Source organism: Coregonus clupeaformis, unplaced genomic scaffold, assembly GCF_020615455.1.
Source record: "Coregonus clupeaformis isolate EN_2021a unplaced genomic scaffold, ASM2061545v1 scaf1586, whole genome shotgun sequence".
Classification (NCBI taxonomy): domain Eukaryota; kingdom Metazoa; phylum Chordata; class Actinopteri; order Salmoniformes; family Salmonidae; genus Coregonus; species Coregonus clupeaformis.
The window spans coordinates 111479-125580 of NW_025535040.1; the positions used below are offsets into that span (position 1 = coordinate 111479).

Sequence of the window (14102 nt, forward strand, 5' to 3'; positions counted from 1 at the left end):
ATCGACCTGGCCAAGGCTTTCGACTCTGTCAACCACCGCATTCTTATTGGCAGACTAAATAGCCTTGGTTTCTCAAATGACTGCCTCGCCTGGTTCACCAACTACTTCTCAGATAGAGTTCAGTGTGTCAAATCGGAGGGCCTGTTGTCTGGACCTATGGCAGTCTCTATGGGGGGTGCCACAGGGTTCAATTCTTGGGCCGACACTTTTCTCCGTGTATATCAATGATGTCGCTCTTGCTGCTGGTGACTCTCAGATCCACCTCTACGCAGACGACACCATTTTGTATACATCTGGCCCTTCATTGGACACTGTGTTAACAAACCTCCAAACGAGCTTCAATGCCATACAACAATCCTTCAGTAGCCTCCAACTGCTCTTAAACACTAGTAAAACTAAATGCATGCTTTTCAATCGAACGCTGCTGGCACCCGCCCACCCGACTAGAATCACCACTCTCGACGGGTCTGACCTAGAGTATGTGGACAACTACAAATACCTAGGTGTCTGGTTAGACTGTAAACTCAACTTCCAGACTCACATAAAGAATCTCCAATCCAAAGTTAAATCTAGAATCGGCTTCCTATTTCGCAATAAAGCCTCCCTTCACTCATGCTGCCAAACATGCCCTCGTAAAACTGACTATCCTACCGATCCTTGACTTCGGCGATGTAATTTACAAAATAGCCTCCAACACTCTACTCAGCAAATTGGATGTAGTCTATCACAGTGCCATCCGTTTTGTCTCCAAAGCCCCATACACTACCCACCACTGTGACCTGTACGCTCTTGTTGGCTGGTCCTCACTACATGTCCGTCAGTCAAACCCACTGGCTCCAGGCCATCTATAAATCACTGCTAGGCAAATCCCCGCCTTATCTTAGCTCATTGGTCACCATAGCAGCACCCACCCGTAGTCTGCGCTCCAGCAGGTATATCTCACTGGTCATTCCCAAAGCCAACACCTCCTTTGGCCGCCATTCCTTCCAGTTCTCTGCTGCCAATGACTGGAACGAATTGCAAAAATCTCTGAAGCTGGAGACTCTTATCTCCCTCAATAACTTTAAGCATCAGTTGTCAGAGCACCTTACCGATCACTGCACCTGTACACAGCCCATCTGAAATTAGCCCACCCAACTACCTCATCCCTATATTGTTATTTATTTTGCTCTTTTGCACCCCAGTATCTCTATTTGCACATAATCTCTTGCACATCTAGCATTCCAGTGTTAATACTATTGTAATTATTCTGCACTATAGCCTATTTATTGCCTTACCTCCATAACTTGCTACATTTGCACACACTGTATATATATTTTCTGTTGTATTTCTGACTTTATGTTTTTTACCCCATATGTAACTCTGTGTTGTTTTTATTGCACTACTTTGCTTTATCTTGGCCAGGTCGCAGTTGTAAATGAGAACCTGTTCTCAACTGGCTTACCTGGTTAAATAAAGGTGAAATAAAAAATAAAAAATAAAAAGAATTCATACCCAGGTGAGTTACTGACTCTGTCCCAAATGACACCCTGTTCCCTACATGGTGCACTAGGCTTCTTCTGACCAGATCTAAAGTAGTCTTCTAGATTTTACATGTTTTCTCCCTGTCATTAGAAAATGACAATATGGTAATGACTTTAGTGGTTTCCTCCCCCTTTGTTTTTATTGGTTGTGTGTTATGTGTGTTGTTGTGTTAGGTTCCTAATGGAAAATCCATTAACAATGAATCACAAACAAATTATATTCCAGTTGTGTTTAGACAACTTCATAGCTGACATCCCCCAGTTCTCTCAAGACCCATTGAACTGGGTCACATTCTAAATGGTCACTTGTATTGATAGTCCATATAGAATAAACCATATAGAAAGCAGACAACCTCAATATGGTTTCATTCCTGTACTTATCAGGACACGTGGGGTGTGTAACAATTAACTCCTTTTTAACTTGTCCGCTTCCCTTCATATATTTAATAGGAAATGACTGGTATATGTAAACTCCCTCTATCCCATGCCAACACCAATCCAATGCTTTTACATTTGTGGGGAGTAGTGAACGAGTGCTGCACTTCAGGAGGAAGGAGAGATTATTCAAATCAAATCAAATCACATTTTATTGGCCACATGCGCCGAATACAACAGGTGCAGACATTACAGTGAAATGCTTACTTACAGCCCTTAACCAACAGTGCATTTATTTTTAACAAAAAAGTAAAAATAAAACAACACAAAAAAAAGTGTTGAGAAAAAAAGAGCAGAAGTAAAATAAAATAACAGTAGGGAGGCTATATATACAGGGGGGTACCGGTGCAGAGTCAATGTGCGGGGGCAACGGCTAGTTGAGGTAGTTGAAGTAATATGTACATGTGGTTAGAGTTAAAGTGACTATGCATAAATAATTAACAGAGTAGCAGCAGCGTAAAAGGATGGGGTGGGGGGGGCAGTGCAAATAGTCCGGGAAGCCATGATTAGCTGTTCAGGAGTCTTATGGCTTGGGGGTAGAAGCTGTTGAGAAGTCTTTTGGACCTAGACTTGGCACTCCCGGTACCGCTTGGCCGTGCGGTAGCAGAGAGAACAGTCTATGACTAGGGGTGGCTGGAGTCTTTGACAATTTTGAGGGCCTTCCTCTGACACCGCCTGAGTATAGAGGTCCTGGATGGCAGGACGCTTGGCCCCAGTGATGTACTGGGCCGTACGCACCACCCTCTGTAGTGCCTTGCGGTCGGAGGCCAAGCAGTTGCCATACCAGGCGGTGATGCAACCAGTCAGGATGCTCTCGATGGTGCAGCTGTATAATTTTTTGAGGATCTGAGGACCCATGCCAAATCTTTTCAGTCTCCTGAGGGGGAATAGGCTTTGTCGTGCCCTCTTCACCGACTGTCTTGGTGTGTTTGGACCATGATAGTTCGTTGGTGATGTGGACACAAAGGAACTTGAAGCTCTCAACCTGTTCCACTGCAGCCCCGTCGATGAGAATGGGGGCGTGCTCAGTCCTCTTTTTTTTCCTGTAGTCCACAATCATCTCCTTTGTCTTGGTCACGTTGAGGGAGAGGTTGTTGTCCTGGCACCACATGGCCAGGTCTCTGACCTCCTCCCTATAGGCTGTCTCATCGTTGTCGGTGATCAGGCCTACCACTTTTGTGTCGTTGGCAAACTTAATGATGGTGTTGGAGTCGTGCCTGGCAATGCAGTCGTGGGTGAACAGGGAGTACGCACCCCTGAGGGGCCCCTGTGTTGAGGATCAGTGTGGCAGATGTGTTGTTACCTACCCTTACCACCTGGGGGCGGCTTGTCAGGAAGTCCAGGATCCAGTTGCAGAGGGAGGTGTTTAGTCCCAGAATCCTTAGCTTAGTGATGAGCTTTGAGGGCACTATGATGTTGAATGCTGAGCTGTAGTCAATGAATAGCATTCTCACGTAGTTGTTCCTCTTGTCCAGGTGGGAAAGGGCAGTGTGGAGTGCAATAGAGATTGCATCATCTGTGGATCTGTTGAGGGCGGTATGCAAATTGGAGTGGGTCTAGGGTTTCTGGGATAATGCTGTTGATGTGAGCCATGACCAGCCTTTCAAAGCACTTCATGGCTACAGACGTCAGTGCTACGGGTCGATAGTCATTTAGGCAGGTTATCTTAGAGTCCTTGGGCACAGGGACTATGGTGGTCTGCTTGAAACATGTTGGTATTACAGACTCAGTCAGGGACATGTTGAAAATGTCAGTGAAGACACTTGCCAGTTGGTCAGCACATGCTCAGAGTACATGTCCTGGTAATCCGTCTGGCCCTGCGGCCTTGTGAATGTTGACCTGCTTAAAAGTCTTACTCACATCGGCTACGGAGAGCGTGATCACATAGTCATCCGGAACAGCTGGTGCTCTCATGCATGCTTCAGTGTTGCTTGCCTCGAAGTGAGCATAGAAGTGGTTTAGCTCGTCTGGTAGGCTTGTGTCACTGGGCAGCTCGCGGCTGTGCTTCCCTTTGTAGTCTGTAATAGTTTTCAAGCCCTGCCACATCCGACGAGCGTCAGAGCCAGTGTAGTACGATTCAATCTTAGTCCTGTATCGACTCTTTGCCTGTTTGATGGTTCGTCTGAGGGCATAGCGGGATTTCTTATAAGCGTCCGGGTTAGAGTCCCGCTCCTTGAAAGCGGCAGCTCTACCCTTTAGCTCAGTGCGGATGTTTCCTGTAATCCATGGCTTCTGGTTGGGGGTATGTACGTACGGTCACTGTGGGGGACGACATCATCGATGCACTTATTGATGAAGCCAGTGACTGATGTGGTGTACTCCTCAATGCTATCTGAAGAATCCCCGAACATGTTCCAGTCTGTGCTAGCAAAACAGTCCTGTAGCTTAGCATCTGCGCATCTGACCACTTTTTTATTAACCGGTCACTGGTGCTTCCTGCTTTAGTTTTTGCTAATAAGCAGGAATCAGGAGGATAGAGTTATGGTCAGATTTGCCAAATGGAGGGCGAGGGAGAGCTTTGTATGCGTCTCTGTGTGTGGAGTAAAGGTGGTCTAGAGTTTATTTTCCTCTGGTTGCACATTTAACATGCTGGTAGAAATTAGGTAGAACGGATTTAAGTTTCCCCTGCATTAAAGTCCCCGGCCACTAGGAGCGCTGCATCTGGATGAGCGTTTTCCTGTTGATTTATGGCCTTATACAGCTCATTCAGTGCAATCTTAATGCCAGCATTGGTTTGTGGTGGTAAATAGACAGCTATGAAAAATATAGATGAAAACTCTCTTGGTAAATAGTGTGGTCTACAGCTTATCATAAGATACTCTACCTCAGGCGAGCAAAACCTCGAGACTTCCTTAGTATTTGATTTTGTGCACCAGCTGTTGTTTACAAATATTCACAGACCGCCACCCCTTGTCTTACCGGAGTCAGCCGTTCTATCCTGCCGATGTAGCGTATAGCCCGCTAGCTGTATGTTATCCATGTCGTCATTCAGCGACGACTCGGTGAAACATAAGATATTACAGTTTTTAATGTCCCGTTGGTAGGATAACCGTAATCTTAGGTCATCCAATTTGTTCTCCAATGATTGAAGATTGGCTAATAGGATTGATGGGAGCGGCAGTTTACTCGCTCGCCGTCGGATCCTTACAAGGCACCCCGACCTACGTCCACGATATCTCAGTCTCTTCCTCATGCGAATGACGGGGATTTGGGTCTTGTCGGGTGTCTGTAGGATATCCTTCGCGGCCACCTCGTTGAAGAAAAATCTTCGTCAATACGAGGTGAGTAATCGCTGTCCTGATATCCAGAAGCTCTTTTTGGTTATAAGAGACGATGGCAGAAACATTATGTACAAAATAAATTACAAATAACGCGGAAAAACACACATAATAGTACAATTGGTTAGAGGGCTGTAAAACGGCAGCCATCTTCTCCGGCGCTGTTCTATCCATGGGACACACCCATGGAGTGATGATAGAGGGATGTGAAAGAGGAGAGAGGTAATGGTTGGACTTGACTTATTTATTCTCTCATTAGACTTATTCTGTTTCAATAACATAATTGCATAACACAAAATAAGTACATTTAAGGAAGTATCCATGTATTATAGATTTTATAATCACTTTTGTACTATTTTCACAAGTATGGGGGTAAAATTTATCTTAATACAAAACTTAATATACTTAACTCTTAATACAAAACTCAAAACAGATCATCAAAAAGGCTGTTTTTTCAAAACTTTAAGCACATTTTCAATTGACTAAGTACAACACACAAAGGAAGTATCATTGTATTTATCTTAAGATGTGAAATGCTCACTTCCTCCCATAAGAGTCATCATTAGTTGATGTAGGGTTTCATCTGTCAAAAGGTAAATCACACCTGTGTAACTAGGCTGTAATGTTAGTGGTTGCTTCATTAGAATGTTAGAATATCATACTGTAATGTTAGTGGTTGCTTCATTAGAATATTAGAATATCATACTGTAATGTTAGTGGTTGCCTCATTTGAATATTATAATATCATACTGTAATGTTAGTGGTTGCCTCATTTGAATATTATAATATTATACTGTAATATTAGTGGTTGCCTCATTTGAATATTATAATATCATACTGTAATGTTAATGGTTGCCTCATTTGACTATTTGAATATCATACTGTAATGTTAGTGGTTGCCTCGTTATAATATTAGAATATCATACTGTAATGTTAGTGGTTGCTTCATTAGAATATTAGAATATCATACTGTAATGTTAGTAGTTGCCTCGTTATAATATTAGAATATCATACTGTAATATTAGTGGTTGTTTCATTAGAATGTTAGAATATCATACTGTAATGTTAGTGGTTGCCTCATTAGAATATTAGAATATCATACTGTAATGTTAGTGGTTGCCTCATTTGAATATTATAATATCATACTGTAATATTAGTGGTTGCCTCATTTGAATATTATAATATCATACTGTAATGTTACTGGTTGCCTCATTTGAATATTTGAATATCATACTGTAATGTTAGTGGTTGCCTCGTTATAATATTAGAATATCATACTGTAATGTTAGTGGTTGCTTCATTAGAATATTAGAATATCATACTGTAATGTTAGTAGTTGCCTCGTTATAATATTAGAATATCATACTGTAATGTTAGTGGTTGTTTCATTAGAATGTTAGAATATCATACTGTAATGTTAGTGGTTGCCTCATTAGAATATTAGAATATCATACTGTAATGTTAGTGGTTGCCTCATTTGAATATTATAATACATACTGTAATATTAGTGGTTGCCTCATTTGAATATTATAATATCATACTGTAATGTTACTGGTTGCCTCATTTGAATATTTGAATATCATACTGTAATGTTAGTGGTTGCCTCGTTATAATATTAGAATATCATACTGTAATGTTAGTGGTTGTTTCATTAGAATGTTAGAATATCATACTGTAATGTTAGTGGTTGCCTCATTAGAATATTAGAATATCATACTGTAATGTTAGTGGTTGCCTCATTTGAATATTATAATATCATACTGTAATATTAGTGGTTGCCTCATTTGAATATTATAAAATCATACTGTAATGTTACTGGTTGCCTCATTTGAATATTTGAACATCATACTGTAATATTAGTGGTTGCCTCATTAGAATATTAGAATATCATACTGTAATGTTACTGGTTGCCTCATTTGAATATTATAATGTTGTACTGTGATGGTAGTGGTTGCCTCATTCGAATATTCGAGTATCATACTGTAATGTTAGTGGTTGCCTCGTTAGAATATTAGAATATCACACTGTAATGTTAGTGGTTGCCTCATTTGAATATCATACTGTAATGTTAGTGGTTGCCTCGTTCGAATATTAGAATATCAAACTGTAATGTTAGTGGTTACCTCGTTAGAATATTAGAAAATCATACTGTAATTTTAGTGGTTGCCTCATTTGTATATTACAATATCATACTGTAATGTTAGTGGTTGGCTCATTAGAATATTAGAATATAATACTGTAATGTTAGAGGTTGCCTCATTTGAATATTATAATATCATACATCATACTGTAATGTTAGTGGTTGCCTCATTTTGAATATTATAATATCATACTGTAATATTAGTGGTTGCCTCATTTGAATATTATAATATCATACTGTGATGGTAGTGGTTGCCTCATTCAAATATTCGAGTATCATACTATAATGTTAGTGGTTGCCTCGTTAGAATATTAGAATATCACACTGTAATGTTAGTGGTTGCCTCGTAATTATTATTAGAATATAATACTGTAATGTTAGAGGTTGCCTCATTTGAATATTATAATATCATACATCATACTGTAATGTTAGTGGTTGCCTCATTTGAATATTATAATATCATACTGTAATATTAGTGGTTGCCTCATTTGAATATTATAATATCATACTGTGATGGTAGTGGTTGCCTCATTCAAATATTCGAGTATCATACTATAATGTTAGTGGTTGCCTCATTTGAATATTATAACAACATACTGTAATATTAGTGGTTGCCTCATTTGAATATTATAATATCATACTGTGATGGTAGTGGTTGCCTCATTCAAATATTCGAGTATCATACTATAATGTTAGTGGTTGCCTCGTTAGAATATTAGAATATCACACTGTAATGTTAGTGGTTGCCTCGTAATTATTATTAGAATATAATACTGTAATGTTAGAGGTTGCCTCATTTGAATATTATAATATCATACATCATACTGTAATGTTAGTGTTTGCCTCATTTGAATATTATAATATCATACTGTAATATTAGTGGTTGCCTCATTTGAATATTATAATATCATACTTTAATGTTACTGGTTGCCTCATTTGAATATTTGAAAATCATACTGTAATGTTAGTGGTTGCCTCATTAGAATATTAGAATATCATACTGTCATGTTAGTGGTTGCCTCGTTAGAATATTAGAATATCACACTGTAATGTTAGTGGTTCCCTCATTTGAATATCATACTGTAATGTTAGTGGTTGCCTCGTTATAATATTAGAATATCATACTGTAATGTTAGTGGTTGCTTCATTAGAATGTTAGAATATCATACTGTAATGTTAGTGGTTGCCTCATTAGAATATTAGAATATCATACTGTAATATTAGTGGTTGCCTCATTTGAATATTAGAATATCATACTGTAATGTTAGTAGTTGCCTCGTTATAAGATTAGAATATCATACTGTAATGTTAGTGGTTGCTTCATTAGTTAGTTCTTTGTACAGTATAGTTCCATTATGATATTGTGAAGTAGCATGTGCATTAATAGTAACAGTAATACAGTATATAGTGCTGTACCTGAGCATACTCGGCCCACAGTTGTTTCTCTCAGAAGGCTCCAGGTAAATGTGTTTCATAGATACCTGGTGCCTCTTCAAAAGGCGAGTGATTGTTGGTAGGCTTATGGATGCCACATTGGCAAAGGTGTCATCATTCTCCTCAATGGCCTGCTTTATTTCAGACAGACGTATGTCATTCCTGGCTCTCACCATTTCCACCACTGCCCACTCCTGCTGGTCGGTCAGCACACGGCCACCACCATGGGGTGTTCTGTCAATTCTGAGGGTAGAACAGAGTATACTGTCAATACATCATACTGTAAGAATACTGTAACATGTTTTGTGAATTTATATGCATTACAATGTCATTTACTGTAAATGCACCTCTTTGACCTCTTTGATGAGACCCATGCCCACCTCTTTGACCTCTCTGACCTCTTTAATGTGGCCCATGTATTATGTATGGTTATCATGTATCATACATGTTATCTAGATGTTTATACTTTACAAACACATTTTATTTCTGTAGTTCTCAGTCCTTATATAGTACACAAACCAGTTTAAAATCTATAGGTTTACCAAACGGTTAAGTGATTAACCATTAAGCACAGTTGGATTAAATGTATTTAAACAAATGAGAAGAGAATCATATGAAAAGTATTGTGAGCATTGCATTGTGAAAGGCATTTACTTTATATGAAAGGTATTTCTAGATGAAACACTGATTAGGTTTGGTGAAAAAGTTACTGTGTGATTGTGTGTTTTGTACTTAGTCAATTGAAAATGTACTTACAAATTTTGAAAAAGAAAAACCAGCCTTTTTGATGATCTGTTTTGAGTTTTGTACTTAAAGTTGTGAAATTTTACCACACTTGTGAAAATTCTACCAAAGTGATTTAAAAAAAAGACCTGTTAGAGCGCCACACTGGGGAACAGGTTATCTTGAGTCCAGTAACAGTGGAAATTGACCCCCTCCTCTCTCTCTGTGAGTTAACATGCTCTATACAGGCAGAAGTTAGCAAGTATGAGACAATCTTTACTGTCCATTGAGAGAATACTCACTGAGGTGAAAAGGTTGATTAGAGGCCAGGAGAAGACTGCAGTGAGACGGGTTAAAGGACTCCTGGAGCAACTGGAGCAGGAGATAGCTGAGCTGAGGAAGAGAAGCACTGAGCTGGAGCAGCTCTCACACACAGAGGACTCACATCCATTTCTCCAGGTGACATCACTTGGTCTATCAACAGAAGAATGTCTCTCAAAGTATCATATCTGGCCTTTCTCCCGATGTTGGTGGAATGTGTTTGAGCTTTGGAAGTCTTCATTTGTTAACAGTTCTCTCATCTCTCTCCCTATAGGGTCTTAAGACTCTCTATGACCCCTCCTGAGCCTGTGTCCTCCCCATCCTGCGCTGCCAACCACACCTCTCCTTTGACGGCATGACGTTTTATCCTCCTGAACTGAAAGATCATCTTAACAAAATGTGAAGGAGATGGAATGATGTCTAAAAATGGTAGGAGTGCACACATATGATCTCAAGATATAATGTTTTTTAACCTCTATTAAAATATGTGGTATATTTCTCATGGAATGTAATCAACTTATTTGAGGTATATTCCTGAGCAGTTGTCTATTTTTGCTCATTGTGTAATGTGTTTTAGTCTCAAACCTAACACGTTCTTCTCTTAATATTAATTTACATTGAATTTTTAAATAGTGATTACAATTCCAAATTGCTCCTGAGGTGAAGACCAAATAAAATGTTTCCCTCGTTAAGTGATATTCAAAACCCTCTCAAAGGCAACATACAGTGCATTCAGAAAGTATTCAGACCCCTTCACTTTTTCCATATTTTGTTACGTTACAGCCTTATTCTAAAATGGATTAAATTGTTGTCTTTCCTCATCAATCTACACACAATACCCAATAATGACAAAGCAAAAACAGGTTTTTAGAAATTTTAGCAAATTTGCCTGAGTGATGCAGGCTCGGTACAGTATCTGCAAGACGTACAGGGGAAAGAGCCTGGCCAGGACCTTGACGTTCTCCACGTGCGTCTTACTGTAGCGCCCCCCGTTGTTCTCCTTGGTACAGTACAGCCAGCTGGCCACGCCCCCACTCAGGTGGCGGTAGTGCAGGCAGCACATCTTCAGAGAGTTCAGGAACACCCCCAGAGTGGTCAACAGGGAACTGCCTGCACAACAACCACATCAATACTAGAATAGACCCCAACAACCACATCAATACTAGAACAGACCACAACAACCACATCAATACTAGAATAGACCACAGCAACCACATCAATACTAAAATAGACCACAACAACCACATCAATACTAGAATAGACCACAACAACCACATCAATACTAGAATAGACCACAACAACCACATCAATACCAGAATAGACCACAACATCAACATCAATACTAGAATAGACCACAACAACCACATCAATACTAGAATAGACCACAACATCCATATCAATACTAAAATAGACCACAACAACCACATCAATACTAGAACAGACCACAACAACCACATCAATACTAGAATAGACCACAACAACCACATCAATACTAGAACAGACCACAACAACCACATCAATACTAGAATAGACCACAACAACCACATCAATACTAGAACAGACCACAACAACCACATCAATACTAGAACAGACCACAACAACCACATCAATACTAGAATAGACCACAACATCCACATCAATACTAGAACAGACCACAACAACCACATCAATACTAGAATAGATCACAACAACCACATCAATACTAGAATAGACCACAACAACCACATCAATACTAGAACAGACCACAACAACCACATCAATACTAGAACAGACCACAACAACCACATCAATACTAGAATAGACCACAACATCCACATCAATACTAAAATAGACCACAACAACCACATCAATACTAGAACAGACCACAACAACCACATCAATACTAGAACAGACCACAACAACCACATCAATACTAGAATAGATCACAACAACCACATCAATACTACAATAGACCCCAACAACCACATCAATACTAGAATAGACCACAACATCCACATCAATACTAGAATAGACCACAACAACCACATCAATACTAGAATAGACCCCAACAACCACATCAATAATAGAATAGATCGCATAAACATAGGTACATACATACACTGTAACACAAAGGTGAGACACAGTCTGTGTGTGAGGTTGAGATTGTGCTACCTTTCTTGGGCCTGAAGGTGAGGTTGAGGTTGTGTTACTTTCATTGGGCCTGAAGGTGAGGTTGAGGTTGTGTTACCTTTCTTGGGCCTGAAGGTGAGGTTGAGGTTGTGTTACCTTTCTTGGGCCTGAAGGTGAGGTTGAGGTTGTGTTACCTTTCTTGGGCCTGAAGATGAGGTTGTTGTGGACCATGTGTATGGTGATGAGCATCAGTAGCACAGAAATGAAGGGGATGATGAAGCCCAGGTTGTTGGCCACTGACTGCTGGATGTAAGTGATACCCAGAAACACTACCGTCCACTTCAGGTTCACCAGTCAGTAGAACCTGAGAGGACAACATAACAACCAGGGTTGAGGGTGTGAGGGAACATTATGTTCTGAAGAGATAGCCTTGAATTGCATCTTCTCTCACTCTATCTTGGTTCGTGCAGGTGACTGTGACCTCCTCCTCAGAAAATTGGCCGAACGCCCGGAATATGTTCTGGAAGTTAAGATAGGAGGCATTGCTCGATAACAGCCAGTCAGCTGCAGGAACCAACCCTATGAACCATGCCTATGTAGCTTTTTTATGTAGCAGTACATAAGAGGACTGAAGGGACCGTCCTGGTTGAGCTTCTGACCACCTGGACTGAGTGTGCAGAGTTTGTTGTAACCTTTCCGCTGGCATGAATATTAATAATGTTCATTTACTAATTGACTTGATGAGTCCTTGATGGTAATTTCCATTACAAGGGAAAACCTTTTGGAATTAAATGCAGGCCCTGTGATCTCCACATTAATATTGGCACCCATAACCAAATCGGCTAGTCATTTTTGTCATTTAGCAGACACTCTTATCAAACCATAGTGCCTTCAAACTTCTGATACCAATGCAGGATGAAAGGGGAACACAAAGTCACAAACCCCTATATAAAATGGTATAGAAAAAATATTTGTATTTTAAAACAACAATGTTTTTACAAATTACAGGTCTCAAAAGTATCTTGTTACAAAATACATAGGATTATAGTTCAGGCCAGTGCAATACAAAAGACAAAATACTCAAAAGTCATTGATATACACTACCAGTTAAACGTTTTGACACACCTACTCATTCAAGGGTTTTTCTTTATTTTTACTATTTTTTACATTGTAGAATAATAGTGAAGACATCAAAACTATGAAATAACACATGGAATCATGTAGAAAACAAAAAAGTGTTAAACAAATCAAAGTATATTTTATATTTGAGAATCTTCAAGCCACCCTTTGCCTTGATAACAGTTTTACACACTCTTGGCATTCTCTCAACCATCTTCACCTGGAATGCTTTTCCAACAGTCTTGAAGGAGTTCCCACATATACTTAGCACTTGTTGGCTGCTTTTCCTTCACTCTGCGGTCCGACTCATCCCAAACAATCTCAATTGGGTTGAGGTCGGGGGATTGTGGAGGCCAGGTCATCTGATGCAGCACTCTATCACTCTCCTTCTTGGTAAAATAGCCCTTACACAGCCTGGAGGTGTGTTGGGTCATTGTCCTGTTGAAAAACAAATGATAGTCCCACTAAGCCCAAACAAGATGGGATGGCGTATCGCTGTAGAATGCTGTGGTAGCCATGCTGGTTAAGTGTGCCTTGAATTGTAAATAAATCACAGACAGTGTCACCAGAAAAGCACCCCCACACCATAACACCTCCTCCTCCATGCTTTACGGTGGGAACTACGCATGCGGAGATTGTCACGATCGTCAGGGAGAGAAGTAGACCAATGCGCAGCGTGATGAACGAACATGTTACTTTATTTAATAAAGCACAAAACAACAAACGACTCGTGACGTCCAACGGTATCAATGACCAACACGGAACAAAACCCACAAAACCAAAGGGAAAACAGACAGTTTAAATATGGCTCCCAATCAGAGACAACCAGCCAACAGCTGACACTCGTTGCCTCTGATTGGGAGTCACTCAGGCAAAACATAGAAATAGTTCGAACTAGAACCCCCAACATAGAAACACACCACATAGAACAAACACACCCTGGCTCAACAACTAGAGTCCCATAGCAGGGTGTGACAGAGATAATCCGGTTCACCCACACCACGTCTCACAAAGACACGG

General features: G+C 40.1%; 1 protein-coding gene across 1 annotated transcript in view; it reads right to left on the minus strand.

Annotated features, from left to right (window-relative positions):
• LOC121540838 (solute carrier family 15 member 5-like) overlaps positions 1-12331 on the minus strand; it is a 74297-nt gene extending 61966 nt beyond the window's left edge. Inside the window, exons 1-2 of the mRNA XM_041849952.1 lie at positions 12158-12331; positions 10744-10964 (exon numbers count right to left, since the gene is read on the minus strand). Coding sequence (XP_041705886.1) covers positions 10744-10964; positions 12158-12212 — 276 coding nt within the window. The 5' untranslated portion in view covers positions 12213-12331. The remainder of the gene's footprint in view (positions 1-10743; positions 10965-12157) is intronic.
• Positions 12332-14102: the final 1771 nt, after the last annotated feature.